This window comes from Hyla sarda, chromosome 4 (assembly GCF_029499605.1).
Source record: "Hyla sarda isolate aHylSar1 chromosome 4, aHylSar1.hap1, whole genome shotgun sequence".
Taxonomy (NCBI): domain Eukaryota; kingdom Metazoa; phylum Chordata; class Amphibia; order Anura; family Hylidae; genus Hyla; species Hyla sarda.
In genome coordinates, this window is record NC_079192.1 from 92,135,091 (window position 1) to 92,151,897 (window position 16,807).

The 16,807-nt window shown below is 43.4% G+C and overlaps 2 protein-coding genes across 4 annotated transcripts in view; one reads left to right on the forward strand and one right to left on the reverse strand.

The window, feature by feature from the left end:
- ADRA1A (adrenoceptor alpha 1A) overlaps nt 1–8,242 on the forward strand; it is a 290,018-nt gene extending 281,776 nt beyond the window's left edge. Inside the window, exon 3 of the mRNA XM_056571545.1 lies at nt 8,097–8,242. Coding sequence (XP_056427520.1) covers nt 8,097–8,104 — 8 coding nt within the window. The 3' untranslated portion in view covers nt 8,105–8,242. The remainder of the gene's footprint in view (nt 1–8,096) is intronic.
- LOC130368233 (AN1-type zinc finger protein 6-like) lies at nt 8,104–13,949 on the reverse strand. Of its 3 annotated transcripts, none has more exons than XM_056571547.1 (11): nt 13,892–13,949; nt 12,693–12,900; nt 12,506–12,590; nt 12,226–12,308; nt 11,497–11,613; nt 10,927–11,097; nt 10,726–10,828; nt 10,463–10,524; nt 9,697–9,834; nt 9,484–9,600; nt 8,104–8,405 (listed from the first exon to the last, which is right to left on the reverse strand). In XM_056571547.1, the coding sequence occupies exons 2-11, from the start codon at nt 12,850–12,852 to the stop codon at nt 8,257–8,259; spliced, it is 1,185 nt and encodes a 394-aa protein (XP_056427522.1). In that variant the 5' UTR covers nt 12,853–12,900; nt 13,892–13,949; the 3' UTR covers nt 8,104–8,256. The 3 variants fall into 3 exon arrangements, with proteins under 3 accessions (XP_056427522.1, XP_056427524.1, XP_056427523.1); XM_056571548.1 differs by having other exon boundaries at nt 8,105–8,405; nt 9,697–9,792; nt 13,839–13,895; XM_056571549.1 differs by lacking the exon at nt 9,484–9,600 and having other exon boundaries at nt 9,697–9,792; nt 13,839–13,895.
- Nucleotides 13,950–16,807: the final 2,858 nt, after the last annotated feature.

The window sequence follows — 16,807 nt, forward strand, 5'->3', positions numbered from 1 at the left end:
AAGACTGGATAAGAGGTTGAGATTTGGGGGCGGGATGAGGTTGGGATATGAGGTTGGGATCTGGGGACGGGATATGAGGTCGGATATGAGGACAGGATTTGAGGTTGGGATATGAAGACTAGATATGAGGTCAGATATGAGGATGAGATATGGGACGGGATATGAGGTTGGGATATGGGGATGAGATATGGGTTCGGATATGAGGACGGGTTATGGGGATGGGATATGAGGAGGTAAAAATGGGGACGGGATATAGGGATGGAATATGAGGTGGGGATGTGTGGACTGGATATAAGGACGGGATATGAGGTCGAGATATGAGGACAAAATATGAGGAAAGGAAATGAGGTCGGAATATGAGGAGGGGATATGGGGTCAGGATTTAAGGGTGGGATATGAGAACAAAAACTTCCTCCTCTGTTGCTTTTCCTCCCCACAAGAATTAGGTAGGAAAAACCAGGCAGAGCCGGGTACTCAGCTAGTATATATATATTTGTGGTCGGTGCTCAATCGTATAGCGAGCCTACCTAACTAACCTCTAACTAAACTCCTATTCCCTACTACATCCTGTAACCTATCTAGGCAGTCAGAGTTATGCTATATACTGCCGCGTAGGCGTACACGTGAAAAATAGAGGGCATACCCTGATGTGTAATGATAGTCACGAACTGAGAATGATATTGAGGGAGGGTTGGGTGGGACGTGACGAACCCGTGGCGTCAAGCGCAGGTACTGCCGCGGGTTCTTATAGCAAAATCCCGCCCCTCCCACAAATACAGGCTAATAAATCAGCCCTAAAACTTGTGGTCGGTGCTCAATCGTATAGCGAGCCTACCTAACTAACCTCTATCTAAACTCCTATTCCCTACTACATCCTGTAACCTATCATGGCTGTCTGAGTTATGCCATATACTGCCATGTAGAGTACACCTGAAAAATAGAGGGCAAAACTCATAATGAGAACAAAGCGTTATTAACCCACGCAATAACCCCGTGACCAATGACTGAAATGCATTGTGCAATACTTACTATGGAATGGGGGTATAGTGCACGTAGTACTGACTTCCCAGCACCCCTATTTCCTAACCACGTACGAGGGCACACCATGATGTGACGTCGGTGCAGCAGCCTCAATGCTACGGGAATGGACAGATCGCTATAAAGTATTTAACAAGAATACGTACATGTTTGACAAACAACTTAGCAGTGAGTGCCACCCCCTAACAATGGCAGAGGCTGATGCCATTGGATCCTTGACATGTGGAAGCGAAGATTGCAATACTCGAGCTGAGCATCACTCGTGGGACTCGGGAGAATACCGAATGATGATAACCTGACAATAACATTCATCTGCTATACAATATCAATACGTAATTATTTGCATCCCTGCAAAGTTATTGTAACTACGGCCATGCACCTGCATGTAATCCCCTAAACCTTAGGAAACCATGACAACTGAAGGACAACGCAGCCTCTAATGTTAAGCTGTCCTGATGTCCCAATGGGGAACTACCCAAAGCGTCAACTAACTAACCAACCAACTAAGCCAACTGCCAGAGCTGATGGGCTAGAGGGCTTGCGAACCTCCCTCTTGCGCACTCACCAGGGCAAATTTGATGGCATGGAATGCAAACAATGACGCCCAGACAGAGCAAGGCCACATGATATTATGCTGGATACCTGACAGATATACTTTGATAGAATTATGTTGGATGCAAAGAAGAGTGGCAAAACCCGATAAAAACCCGATAAATGCAAATAGGAATAAAATGGCACATGAGACATCCTCTAAGTATCTAATGTAAAATATCGTGAAAGTATTCTAGGCTACATGTTGGAAGCTCTCAGTGAGCTGCGGACGTGAAAAGTCCCAACAGAAAACAACCCTATGCCCTTATACACAGCTCCAAGTGCTAACAACGTGTATATACAAAAGACTACGTAATCACCAACCTAAACCTGTGTCAGGTTACCACTGTAACCAACCTGTGAACATTAACGGTAATGAAACCACTTATGCAGCAACATGATGATGAGACTCAACCAACATGTGATTACTATCATCGTCAACCTAAGTCAAGACAAACAAAACCAACCAAATAGAACCAAGCTATGTCCCTAATGCTAAGTAAACATATGGACACATGATGACGTTGCCGCCGTCCTGAAGTCATGTCAGGTCGCAACTGAACCAACCTGTAGATGAGACAGGCCGAAACATGAATGAAAGACTCAACCAAATCTGTAACTAACAGTATGACTGTCACCCTGAACCAAAACAGGTCGTAACCATAATATACCTATAGACGTGGCAATTAACAATGGAAACATAAAGTTATCCCTGTAGCATAACCCAGCTGCTGAAAAAACACAATGTATACAAAATATTATCGCCAACCCAAAGTCGTGTCAGGTTGTACCCAGACTGACCTGCAGATGTGACTGATCTAGCCAAATTAAAGCCTCAACCAACATATATGACTACTAGTATCGATGTCAACCTGAAACCGAGATAGGTTGTGACCATGATTGACCTATAGACGTGACAATTCACAATGGAAAATAAAGCTATCTCCCTGTGCACAACCCCACAACTGAAGAACACAACATATGATGACATAGTCGCCAACCTGAAGTCGTGTCAGGTTGTACCCGGACTGACCTGTAGATGTGATTGATCTAGCCGAATTTAAAAGCCTCAACCAATGTACATAACTATTAGTATCGACATCAACCTGAAGCTGAGACAGGTCGTAACCCTGCTTGACCTGTTGACTTGGCAAGTAATAAACCTAACCTGAGCTATATTTTCGTATGCACGACTCAATGTTAATAAAATGGTAACCCACAGAATTATCCGTGCAGATTCGTCCAAAGCCATGTGTATGGTCTAAATATCGTAACATAGCACAACAAAATATCATGAAACATGTACCTAATGAACCTCTGAATCTATACCGAATAGAACAATCCTGCCCCAAAAATATATGCCTTGCATGACTTCTTGATCCACACGCAGACCATAAAATATAAACGTGAGCCCGGCATAATCATCAAGGCCAGATGCACCTCACTAACACCACAACCACATGCTTAAACAACTCACGACCGTATACACAGTCAAAACTATATGGGCGTATGTATAAAGCTTTGAGCGCGTACACCGAACAGACTATGAATGTGTGGCTAGAAAAAACTACATAAGCGAGCATATGCACTGAACAAACTATATAAACAGATACACAGAGCAACTTATCCACACAGTCAGGAATAATGAGAATATCACCGCTTATGTGTCTTAATGTTGTTGCTCTGAAGGCGTGTCAGTAACAACAATTATGCCATGTATCCCCCTGCAGACATGGCAGATATAATGGGTATACACAACCTGAGTGTTGTAACGTCATTGCTCTGAAGGCATGTCAGTAACAACAATTGTGCAATGTAATGCCCTGCAGACATAGCAGGCATAATGGGTATACACCACCTATGTGTCGTGTTATTGTTGCTCTGAAGACATGTCAATAACAACAACTATGCAATGTATCCGCCTGCAGACGTGGCAGGTATAATGGGTATACACCACCTATGTGTCGTAATGTCGTTGCTCTGAAGACGTGTCAGTAACAACAACTATGCAATGTATCCCCCTGCAGACGTGGCAGGTATATTGGGTATACACTAGGGATCGATCGATTATCGGTATGGCCGATATTATCGGCCGATAATCACGATTTTGGACATTATCTGTAACGGCAATTACCTTGCCGATAAGCCGATAATGCCCCGCCCCCCGTACCGCCCGTACCGCGACCACCCCCCGACCCGCCGCACCACACCGCGAGCTCCCCCCTGACCCACCGCATCGCGTCGCACCCCCCACCGTAGTGCTGAGCGGTATACCGGTATGAACCGGATACCGTTTTTTTTTCTCCCACGGTATGGATTTTTGCCCATACCGCTATACCGGTCGGGCCCCTCCCCCACCCTCCGAGTCAATAAAAAAAAATTAAACGTACCCGTAATGGGTGTGGTCCGGACCATCCATCCTTCCTGTAGTGTCCGGCGGCATTCCGGGTGGAGGGTGAACTGGTCCGGTCTGTCCTTCTTCTCCGGGGGTGCTCTTCTCCACTCCGGGTAGGCTCCGGCCTAGTACACTGCATAGACGCCGCTACGCCGTGACGTCAGGTGCGTCGCTGTGCATGGGCGTCATTGCGCAGCGGCGTCTATGCTGCGTTACTAGGCCAGAGCCTGCCCGGAGTGGAGAAGAGCACCCCCGGAGAAGAAGGACAGCCTGGACCGGTTCACCCTCCACCTGGAATGCCGCCGGACACTACAGGAAGGATGGATGGCCCGGACCACCCTGACAGGTAGGGGGAGAGAAGCGGGTGGTGGCGGCGGTGGCATATGGCACCGCAAAATCCACTGCAGTGCATTGATTTAAAGCGCCCGCTTTAAATCAATGATCTGAAGCGGTGTCGCGGGGGGATAAATAGTCGATAACTTATATCGGAATATCGGTATAAGTTATCGGCTATCGGCCCGAACCTCCACCGATTATCGGTATCGGCCCTAAAAAAACAATATCGGTCGATCCCTAGTGTACACCACCTATGTGTCGTAATGTCATTGCTTTGAAGACGTGTCAGTAACAACAACTATGCAATGTATCCCCCTGCAGACGTGGCAGGTATAATGGGTATACACCACCTATCTGTCTTGTTATTTTTGTTCTGAAGGCGTGTCAGTAACAACAACTATGCGACGTACCCCCCTGCAGACGTGGCAGGCATAACTGGTATAAGCCACCTATGTGTCGTAATGTCGTTGCTCTGAAGATGTGTCAGTAACAACAACTATGCAATGTATCCCCCTGCAGACGTGGCAGGTATAATGGGTATACACCACCTATGTGTCGTGTTATTGTTGTGCTGAAGGCGTGTCAGTAACAATAATGCAACGTACCCCCCCTGCAGGCCTGGCAGGGATAATGGGTATACACCACCTGTGTGACGAGTTATTTTTCTGAAGACATGTCAGTAACAACTACACCATGTATCTCCCTGCCTATATACCAAACTAGATGACCCTATATTCAGGCCAACTATGCGCGTATGCACCACCAAAGCGAACGCACATGTGGCCAATCACAACCAATGACAAAGAATATGCATGCATGTAGTAACTATTAAGACCACGTACCTGCGCACAGGGCAACACCCCATGCGCTGTCCGAGCATGTGCGCGGCACAAACGCTGCGAGCGCGCGAACCTCACAAACCCGCAGCGAACGTACCACACACATGTCACGCGCGCCCGCACAGCATGATTCCCACGAACACACATATAATTCAACCCAACAAGCATGTACAGTATAAATCCTATGAGCTTGAGAAACCTATAAATCTACAAACGTGTGTACAGTACAATTCCTACGAGCGCGTGTACAGGATGAATCCTACAAGCGCGTGTGTAATATGAATCCTGCGTGTACAAGCGTGTATACAGTATAAAACCTACAAGTGAATGTACAGAATGGATGCTACAAACATATGTACCGTATGAAACCTACAAGCGTGTACAGTATAAATCCAACAAGCACGTGTACAATATAAATCCTTCAAGCGTGTCCAAGCGTGGGTACAGTATAAATACTGCGAGCGAGTGTACAGTATAAATGCTACAAGCGAATGTACAGTATAATCCTAACGTGTGTGGCGTATGAATCCAACAAGCGTGTGTACAGCATATCCTACCAGTGTGTGTACGGCATAAATCCTACAAATGTGTGTACAGCATAAATCCTACAAGTGTGTACAGCATAAATCCTACAAGCATGTACAAGCATGTGTACAGTATAAATGCTACAAGCATGAATCATAAAAGCATGCACAAGCGCAAGTACAGTATAAATCCTACAAGCAAGTGAACAGTATAAAAGCCACAAGCATGTGTACAGCATGAATCCTACGAGCGTGTGTACAGTAGAAATCCTACAAACGTGTGTATAGTATGAATGCTACGAACATGTGTACAGCAACTATGAGGGCATGTGCACGGAACAATTATATGGCCGTATGCGCAGAATAAATTATTGGAGCGAACAAATTATATGAGTATGCACAAAACAACTATATGCACGTACCAACTATATGACCGTGTATGTAGATTAAATTATAAGAGCGTGTACACCGACAACTATATGACCATATGCGTAGAATAATGAAGCGTGTGCCCGACTACATTACCGTCTATGTGGAAGGAATGTGTGCACAGAATGACTATATGAGCGTACTTATAGAGCAATTTGTAGGAATTTGTATAAATATATATATATATATGTATATATATATATATATATTCTTGTATGTGTGTGTGTGTGTGCTAGCTACTGACGACTAATGTATACCAAAAGATTAGGAGACCCCCGAACTCATGAGACTGCAATCCCCTGTGCTACTCCGATTCACATAGCACAAAGTGACTGCACCCCGGATTTAAATGTAAACCTGTGATCGGAGTATGCTGTACAGATAATCAACAATTATAAACTCACAATGCCCCATAGATCATTGAAAACATGTCCCCTGTGCGTGAGAAAGCGGCTCCTGGGAGTAAACACCCTGAACGACCGTAGCAGCTTCCCCAAATGACCCAGTGAAGACACCGGGATGGGTTATGGGGCATTTATGATAAGAGCACTCCTCGTGTACTGAAGACCCGGTGTAGTGAAGTCCCGCCCGGTGGCAACTTCAATGTGGAATATGCTTGTAACATGTAGTTGCCCCGGCTCCCGGTCTCCGCAGCGCCGCATACTCACCACCCGTAGTTGTAAGTTGCCGGACCAGGAGCCCCGACAGGCATGCTCACCACCCACACTAATGCTACATCCTACTCCCGGTCAGCTGACTTGCTGACATCAAGTGACGAACCCACGGCATCAAGTGCAGGTACTGCCGCGGGTTCTTATAGCGAAATCCCGCCCCTCCCACAAATACAGGCTAATAAATCAGCCTTAAAACATAGAATATATATATATATATATATTCTATTTCAATAAGACATAGTACACATATTACTTATATGTTAAATAAAAATATAGGATAGTTCAATTAACCCTAACCTACTTCCTTACAAGAAGGATGAGGTTTTTGTTTCAAGTCCCATACAAGTCTATGTGGCTTCTGGTAACTTACTCCACAAGCTTCTCTCTTTATTTCCTGATGAGTGTGTCAGTCTGGCTTGCAAGCCACACCCTCCCCGCATGCCACGCCCCGCCTCACAAAACCACGCCCACCCTATAAAACCACAACCATTTTATTTTCTACCCTTCTCTGTATGATCTGGCTGGCAAATCATGCCCACTTCCATAAAGCCACACCCCCTTCTATTTTCAGATTACAATATCTTCATCACAACTCAGCCCACCAGAGGACGGGATATAAGGATGGCATATGAGGATGATATATGCAAACAGGATAAAAGGTCAGCATATGAGGACAGGATATGAGGATGGGATGTGAGGATGGGATGTGAAGATGAATGTGAGGATGGGATATGAGGACAGGGTGTGAGGTCAGGATATGAGGACGGGGTGTGAGGTCAGGATATGAGGACTGGATATAAGATTGAGATGTAAGGACAGGATATGAGGATGGGGTATAAGGACAAAAGCTTCCTTCTTTGATGCTTTTCCTCCCCCACAAGGATTAGGTAGGAAAAAACGGGTAATGCCGGGTACTCATCTAGTCTACTATAAAAATTAAACAAAACTTAAAAGTTTAAATTTATAATGTTGAACGGCCAGAAGCAAACTGAAAGCCATTGACATAAATGCTCAGTTTTACGGCACCAGCCTTTCAGACTTGTACGGAGCCCTTCCCTTTTCATATCTAGTACTGCCTTGTGCAGGCAAGACATCACTACCAGAAGCCACCAAAATCTGATCACAGAGATATAACAACAAGCCACATCCAGAGAGTATATTGTAAACCATCACATCCTCACATCCTCAAACAGTCGTGCACAGTATGGATACAAACTGGAGGCTGTTTATAGAGTTTTTATAGTTTATTTTATTTTTATTTTTTTTCCAGGAAAATAATAATATGAAAAGTGGCAGAAAGATGGTGAAGAAAGAACTGTATCCCTGGATGTAGAGTCAAGATGATACAGGTGGGTTGTATGACATGTTATCCCCACAACAGTCCACACCATAATGCAGGTGTCATCCAGGACACAGACTGTAGCTCACTTTCAAATTTTCCGGATCTTCTCCCCGACTACAACGGGGTTTTCTTTTCTTATTTTTTCAGCTGCTTCAGCTTTATAGTCATAAGAGCAACTGTGCCTGTCAGAGTATCGGTGTATTCCACAGAATATATCTCCACATCGGCACTCAATGGCTAGAGAAAAGTACATAATAATAATAGACAACAGTGACTTTATAAACACATCTCATCCTAGGAAAAAACAACATAGCAACCAAGGTCATTTGCACAACATTGAAAATGCCTGGAAACTAAAACATGAGTTTTTACAAACTGTACCTATTCCCCTATATACACCCACTCTGTTGTACGTAACAAGCTTCCAATCTAGGGGTTGTCTCAGCCGGCAAAACCAGCGACTGGTAGGTCCTGCTGAGAAAACTCGTCTCAGGAACAGAAACAGTGGTGAAGAGCAGTGGGCCGAAAGGAGCTGGAACAGGGGCTGAGAAGTAGGGGAGTTTCACTTATTTTTATGTGTCCAGTGTAATTTTAAGTAATTTATGGTACTGGACTACGCCTTTAGGGGTGTATTCACACATACAGTATATGCTGTAGATTTGAAGTTGTGTTCACCTATTTATTTGTATTGATTTAACAACATGAAATCCGCTGTTGTTTTTCTGTGTGAATATACCCTTTAAGGATTCCAAATGCCTTGAGGTGGAAACCTAAATTTGAGGGCAAAAGGATTCAGAGTTCATATTCCACACTCCCAATGTAAAACATTGTCTTTTAATCAACTAGTGCCAGAAAGTTGAACAGATTTGTAAATTACTTCTATTTAAAAATCTTAATTCTTCCAGTACTTATAAGCTGCTGTATGTTCCACAGGAAATTCTTTTTTTTTTTAATTTCTTTACTCTCTGACCGACCACAGTGCTCTCTGCTGACACCTCTGTCCATTTTAGGAACAGTCCAAATCCCTATAGCAAACCTATCCTGCTCCGGAAAATTCCTAAAATGGACAGCAGCAGTGTCAGCAGAGAGCACTGTGGTCAGACAGTAAGGAAATTCAAAAGGAAAATAACTTCCTGTGGAACATACAGCAGCTGATAAGTACTGGAAGGATTAAGATTTTTTCATAGAAGTAATTTACAAATCTGTTTAACTTTCTGATACCAGGTGATTTAAAAACAAAATGTTTTCCAGGGGAGTACCCCTTTAAGCTTAGCTACACTCTCATTGACCACACACAACAGTGTTCAATACAGACCTGTAAGTCCAACTTTTTTGCGGCACTCATGGCAACGGTTTGTCTTTTTGATTTTGGCCTTCTGTGGGGGACAGTCTTGTCCTTCTGAACAATTCTGGGCACTATATGAAGCTGCAGCTACAGAAAACATGAATTATAATTACACAAAATGGCTCCCATCACATCTCTCCCCTGTACATTGATAAAATCCCACCAAAGCAAATAATCACTTACCATCATCACTGTGTAACGTCTGTTCTTTTTCACTATGCTTTCTCTTACCCCTTCTTGACCCTTCTTGTAACACACCGCGCTGAACTCCATTATTTTCTGCGATTGGAAAAATAAAACCCTTTTCTGAGAGTCTGCAATCTGGAATATCCAATAGCAACACCTTCGATAGCTAGTTTTAAGTAAATCCCCAGTTTTAGAGCAAAAACTACACCCCAATTTATATACATGACACTTCTAAAAATCCTTTCTTCCCCAACACTAACAAGATCATGCAAATATGTTCCAAAAGACTTCTAGCCTGTTATTGAGGTTCCTGTGTTTGGGTGACACATCATAAAACACCTAAATCTAAAAGGGGTTATCTAAAATGTCTTATGACCTATCCACAGTGATAAATATCTGATTCATGGGGATGTGACCTACGAGATCTCAAAAGATTACACGAACAGGGATTCCTTGTTCTTTATGATAATGGAACAGGAGCAAACACACTTGCCAAAGTTTTATTCACTCACTATGGTAGTAAGGAAGCTGAGGACAGTGCTCCGCTACCTTCAAGCATTCCCATAGGAAGTGAAAGGAACGGTGGTCAAACATTCCCGCTGCCATTCCTTTCATTCAAGGGACCAAATACTTATGACCAGCCCTGTGAATAGGCAAAATGGTAACATCTTGGGGTAATCTCTTTAATAATACTCACTATATATATATATATATATATATATATATATGTCACACAAAAGCTGAAAAAGAATAAAGGACTTACCTAGTAATTGTCCATATTCAGCAGTCATGCCATCTGGGGCCGAACCTGGCTTGGAAAGAGAACTGGCAGGCAGAAAAAAACAATATGAATATATGACTTCAAAAACATTGGTGAACAAATCTATGGAGCAAGGACCAAATGTACGCTACACCTACAAAGACCTACAATGTACTAACTGGGATATAAGCAATATCACCAAAATATGGTGGGAGCTGGGAGCATTTATTGAAATTGCACATGTTCTACTCTGGGAATGTACTTACCTGTCTTGCGTCTGTGTAGACACAGACTCTGTCTGTTCATCCATCTGTGAACTGACTACATGATGTGGAGCGGAAGCCTCCACCCCACTTCCCACTGACACCACTGAATAAGAAACAAAATATATAAATATGGGTTATCGATGGAGCGATATACTATACAGGGAGCTGGAACTATTACACAGGATTACTTCACATTGTTACCTGGAGGACTATTTCTGCCATTGCTGCTGTACTGTCTTTGTAGAAGTCCTATGTAGCAGAGGGGGCATAGTCCATTGGTGCGTGGATCCCCATAGAAGCCACAGCCGTTAGAGCCAAATAGAGGAGCCAGATTATGGTTTCTCTCTAGTGCCATTTTTATCCACAATGCATCTGAAGCCAAAGGGAACAGAAGTTGCCATTAATATATTGGAAATAGATATTAATCATAGCGACTTGTGGAAACAATAGTCAGACAAGATACAATTGTTTGTACTAGGACTCCACAATTGCTCCTCAGATCTGGACATCTCAAGCCACAGCTGCAGTGCATTGCTGGGGGCTGTATGGGCAAAAAACTAACACCTCCCCCTTCTACGAAAAAATGATGAAAATCTAGGTCTAGGGTATTTTTACTCTGTTTTTGTATTATATCAGGTTTCTATTACATTTTGGTGGTCAGGGGCCATGACATCAGCAAGAACAGTTATATCTCAATGACAACCTAACAGCAGACAACATAAAGCTGAACAACACCCTCATTGACCACACACGATGGTGTTCAGTACAGACCTTTCAGTCCAACATTTTTGTGACACATGTGGCAACGGATTGTCTTCTTAACTTTGGCCTTCTCTGAGGAGCGCCTTTGTCCTTTTGAAGAATTGTGGGCACTATATGAAGCTGCAGCTACAGAAAACATTAATTATAAATATGCAAAATGTCTCGTCATCACATCTCTGCCCTGTACAAGGATAAAATCCTGCCAAAGCAAATAATCACTTACCAACATCACTGTCTAACGTCTGTTCTGTGAATAGGCAATATCTAAACATTTTGGGATAATCCCTTTAATATTAATTTTGAAAAATTTCATTATCAGTAAGATATTGCAACTTTAGGGTAGGTCACATGTAGAGTATACGCTGCATATTTCACACTGCAGGAAATCTTCTAGGCAGCTGGAAATATTAGTATTAGTATACGTATTTTACTATTAGTAGACACACAGGGCTTCTCTGCCGCAGCCTTATGTGCACAGTGAATGTGACACGCGGGCCAACCTCCAAACCTCACACAGGGCTGTGGAGGGGAAGACTTGTATTTCGTGCGGCCTGGCGGATTTCCTGCAGTATGAAATTCACAACATATACACTATTTATGACCCTACCATAATCCTGAAAAATGTTTAAAAGCATCTATTCCGAGGAATGTTAAATATTGTTGCATGCTATATATATCACACATAAGCTCAAAAAAGGACACAAAGCATTTGGCACTGAAAAAGAATACAGGACTAACCTAGTGCCTTCTCCGATTTAGTAATTCTGCCGTCTGGGGTTTCCCCTTGTGAAGACGAGGCTGATTCTGGTTGGGGAAGAGAACTGGCAGAAAGAAAAACACAATATGAATTTATGATAAAAAACGCAGGTGGACAACATCTATGGGGCAAGGACCAAATGTACAGTACCACCTAAACAGACCTACAATGTACTAACTGGGATAAAAGGAATACCAAGAAAATAAGTGGGATGCTGGGAGTATTAGAATTACACATGTTCTACTTTGGAAATGTACTTACCTGTCTTGTGTCTGTGGAGCCACAGACTCTGTTTGTTCATCCACCTTTGGAGCGGAAGCCTCCACCCCACTTCCAACTGACACCACTGAATAAGAAACAAAATATATATAAATATATTGGTTATCGAAAGAGCAACATACTATACAAGGAGCTGGAACTATTGCACATGATTACTGTACAGTCTTACTTAGAGGACTATTTCTGCCAGTGCTGCTGCTGTACTGTCTTTGTAGAAGAAATTCTTTGTAGCAGACGGAGCAGAGTCCATTGGTGCGTGGATTACCATAGAAGCCACAATCGTTAGAACAAAGTAGAGGAGCCTGATTATTGTTTCTCTCTTGCGCCATTTTTATCCACAATGCACCTGAAACTAAATATCTACCATGCACCTGAAACTAAACAGAAGCTGCCATTAATATATTGGAAATAGATTTAAATCACATCAACCTGTGAAAAATCTGACCGCAATCCCCCTCCCCACCACACACAAAACAATATTTTTACTGCACATTTTATGGTAAAATGAAAGGTGTCATTGCACAGTACAATTTGTCATGCAAATAATACAAGCCCTTATATGGGCTGAAAAATAAAAATGTTGAAATGAAAATTGACTGTGTCCTTAAGGGGTCAAGTATAATTAAAAATCAATAAATTTGTTCAAATATACAATTATTGAAAACATCTGGGTGCTTCATACATGGGTTGTCAACAAAATCCCAACCAAACCCAGTGTCTTACTGATTTCCCCAAAATATAAATACACACAGTTGGGGAGATTTAGCCAAACCTGTGCAGAGGTGAACTTGACCAGTTGCCCCCTAGCAACCAGTCAGATCGCTTCTTTTATTCTTCAGAGGCCTTTATAAAAATGAAAGAATTAGTTGCTATGGAATACTGGTCAACTTTACCTCTGCACAGATTTTGATAAATCTGCCTAATAGACATTAAATTTGCTACAAAAATCTCACTTGAGAAAATAATCTTTAAGGGTGTCTTCACACGTACAGTATCCTGCGCATATTTTATGCTGCAGATTTCAAAGTAAACTAAATGACTGAAGACAGCTACAACTCTGCAGCTTCAAATCCTGTGTATCAAATATGTGGAGGATACTGTGCGTGTGAATAGACCTTGAGGGGTTTTCCAGACCCTAAAAACATATCCCCTAGTCCGCTGCCCTAGAGGATACATGTCTGATCATGGGAGGGAGAAGTCTGACTTCTGGGACCCTCCCCTATCTCCAGAACAGGGCCCTGTACAGTGGCTTGACAACCCCTGACCCCCACCATCAGCTACATATCCCACGAAAAAAGCACAGGCTGGAACATACCTAAAAAAGGGGTCGAGGGGAACAAACACAGAAACATTGCTCTTCCTACATACCTTGTCACTTGTGCACTGCTATGCTACAAATTCCGCGGCTGTGATGTCACAGATATTGGTCACATGACACTGCAGCCCATCAGGTCATTTCCTGCCTCACATGACTGCAAAGACCAGTGACTGACTGCGGCACCAACTGTGCAATGTGTATCATTGGCCCCCAAACTGTGGACCTCCAGCTTTTATAAAACTACAACTCCCAGCATCACCAGGCAGCCTTTAGATTTTTTTTGTTTCAGGTTTCTGTCTAACTCAAATCCCCCCTCAGCATAAATCACCTTTCATGAATGATTTCTACAGGTAAATCCCTACAACAGCTTCCTCCTTAAAGTAACGTTGTCCCCAATATTATAATCAAAAGGAGGTGCAGTTTAAAAGTCCATAATAGTGAGATTTATCAATACCTGTGCAGAGGAAAAGTTGACCAGTTGCTTATAATCAGATTGTTTCTTTCATTTTTAACCCCTTAAGGACTGAGGGTGTATGGGTACGCTCGTGGGTCCCCGTCGCTAGCCGGTTGAGGACCGGACCAGGATGCCTGCTGAAATCATTTAGCAGGCATCCCGGCACATCGATGAGGGGGGTCCTGAGGATCCCCCATATCTAACTAACCTGCGATCTGCAGTGATTCCGGGTTATCTTGGTCATGTGTGACCCGATGACCCACATAAGGATGATGATCGGTGGTGTAATATACACCACCAATCAACATCCGTACAGTACTGGGAGGTGGCAGTGTTGAGGTGGTGGGTAAGGGAGCATGTTGCTCCGTTCTGCCCACCACACATCTGTAAGCTGGTGAGCAGGACGGAGCCCCGTGCTGCCGGCTCCCCTCTCAGTGTTAAAAAAGTGTTAAAAAGTGCCCCCCCCCCCTTTCTGTGGCCCCTAGGCACAGAAATCAGTCAAGGACAGTGTAGATTAGGTAGGGACAGTTAGGAGTTAAAAAAAAGATTATTTTTTTTGGCGTACTGTCTGTAGGTGTCTGTGAGTCCGTAGCACCTTTAGCTGCATGACCCCAGCCCTACAGGGTCACTACGGTCTGCCCCCCGCGTTTTTTTTGGGGGGCACAGTCTTTTTTTTTTCAGCGTACCATCTGTAGGTGCCTGCAGGTCCGCAGCACCTTTAGCTGCATGACCCCGGCCCTACAGGGTCGCTGCAAACTGTCCCCCTTTTGTTTTTTTTTGGGCGCAGACCTTTTTTTTTTGCTAAACATGTGGCCGGGCCCTCTTAGCGGTCTGCCACTGTTAGCTAAAGCCCACCCACCTCTGATCAGTCCCGTAGTACTGATGAAGGTTTTTTTGTGGTGAAGGCACTTTTTCAGGGATTAAAGCATCTTTTTTATTTAATTTTTCCACCTTTAGACGGTCCATGCCACCCGTAGCAGACCGTACCTGTGTGTGGCGTGCCCCACTGCTGTCAGTGATTTATCACTGATCAGCATTTTTTTGGGGGTTCGGGCAGGTGGTTTTTTTGGGGGTTTTAATCATTTTTTTTTCTTTAAATTTTTTTTTTTTTTTGTGGGGGTCTGTGTACGTGCCACAAGCCACTGTTCTGGGCTGAGTGGCCAGACCCCCCACAGACTTCTGCACCCCCTGCCGCCACCAAGTGCTAATCAATGTGCAAACCACTGATTAGGTAAACTCTTTTTTTTTTTGGCACAGGATTTTTTATGTTACAAGTCTTTCTTTTATTTTTTTTCTCTCTCTTTTTTTTAGTTTAGTTTTATTTTATATTTTTGTTTTTAGGGCGGATTAGTTAGTTAGTAGTTTAGTGCAGGATAGGGTAGGAAGTCTCACACCACACACAGCAGACACACCAATAAAGTTTTCCCCCCACATACATACACTTCACCGTTTTCAGCGGAGGAGGCATATGCCATACTTGCCTCCGACACTGAAAGTGCCACAGAGGACGAGGAAGACCCCACCTTCCTTATTTCCTCGTCCTCCTCATCATCTAGTTCTGATGATGAGCCACCAAGGCAGCGGAGTCGCCGCCATGCGAGGCCACAAACCTCCTCTGCTCCTGACCCTGTGCCCCATGCTAGTATGAGTCCCCCTGGTGCTCATACTAGTCAAGCCCCCTAGCCAAGTTCACTGGTGCTCTGTACCGGCAAATTTGTCTGGACTCAGCCAGCGGACCACGAGCCCATGATTCCTTAGTTTGTTTGCGACTCAGGAATCAAGATTGACACTGTCGGGTTCACTGAAATGGGCTATTTCAGGGTTTTTTCAGTGACGACTTTATCAATCTGATGGTTGAACAGACATACCTGTACGCCTAACAGTTCGTTGATGCAAACCTGGGCTAAATTTTAGCTAGACCCAATGAGTGATGCCCAGTCAATGCAGCCGAAATCAGGACCTTTTGGGGCCTTGTGCTGCTAATAACCTAGTGTCAGGCAATATTGGAGGTTATTTTGCTGTTTTGGCACCCAAAAAACATGACAGCAAAATTCGATTAAAAAAATCCCACAGTTGCTCTTTCCCTCTTGAGTCATGTTGTGAGCCCACAGAGCACTTTGTGTCAACATATGAGGTATTTCCATACCCAAGAGAAATTGGGCTACAAATTTTGGGGGGCTTTTTCTCCTTATACCACTTTTAAAAATGAAAAAAAAATGGGACTACAAGAACATGTTAGTGTAAAAAATGCAGATTTTGATTTTTCTCCTCCACTTTGCTGCTATTCTTGTGAAACACCTAAGGTGTTAACAATCTTTCTGAATGTCATTTTGAATACTTTAAGGGGTGTCGTTTCTATAATGTGGTCATTTATGGGGTATTTTTCACAGAAAGGCCCCTCAAATCCACTTCAAACTTAACTGGTCCCTGAAAAATTCAAATTGCTGCTATACTTTGAAGCCCTCTAATGTCTTCAAAAAGTAAAAACATGTTAACTTTCTGATGCCAACAT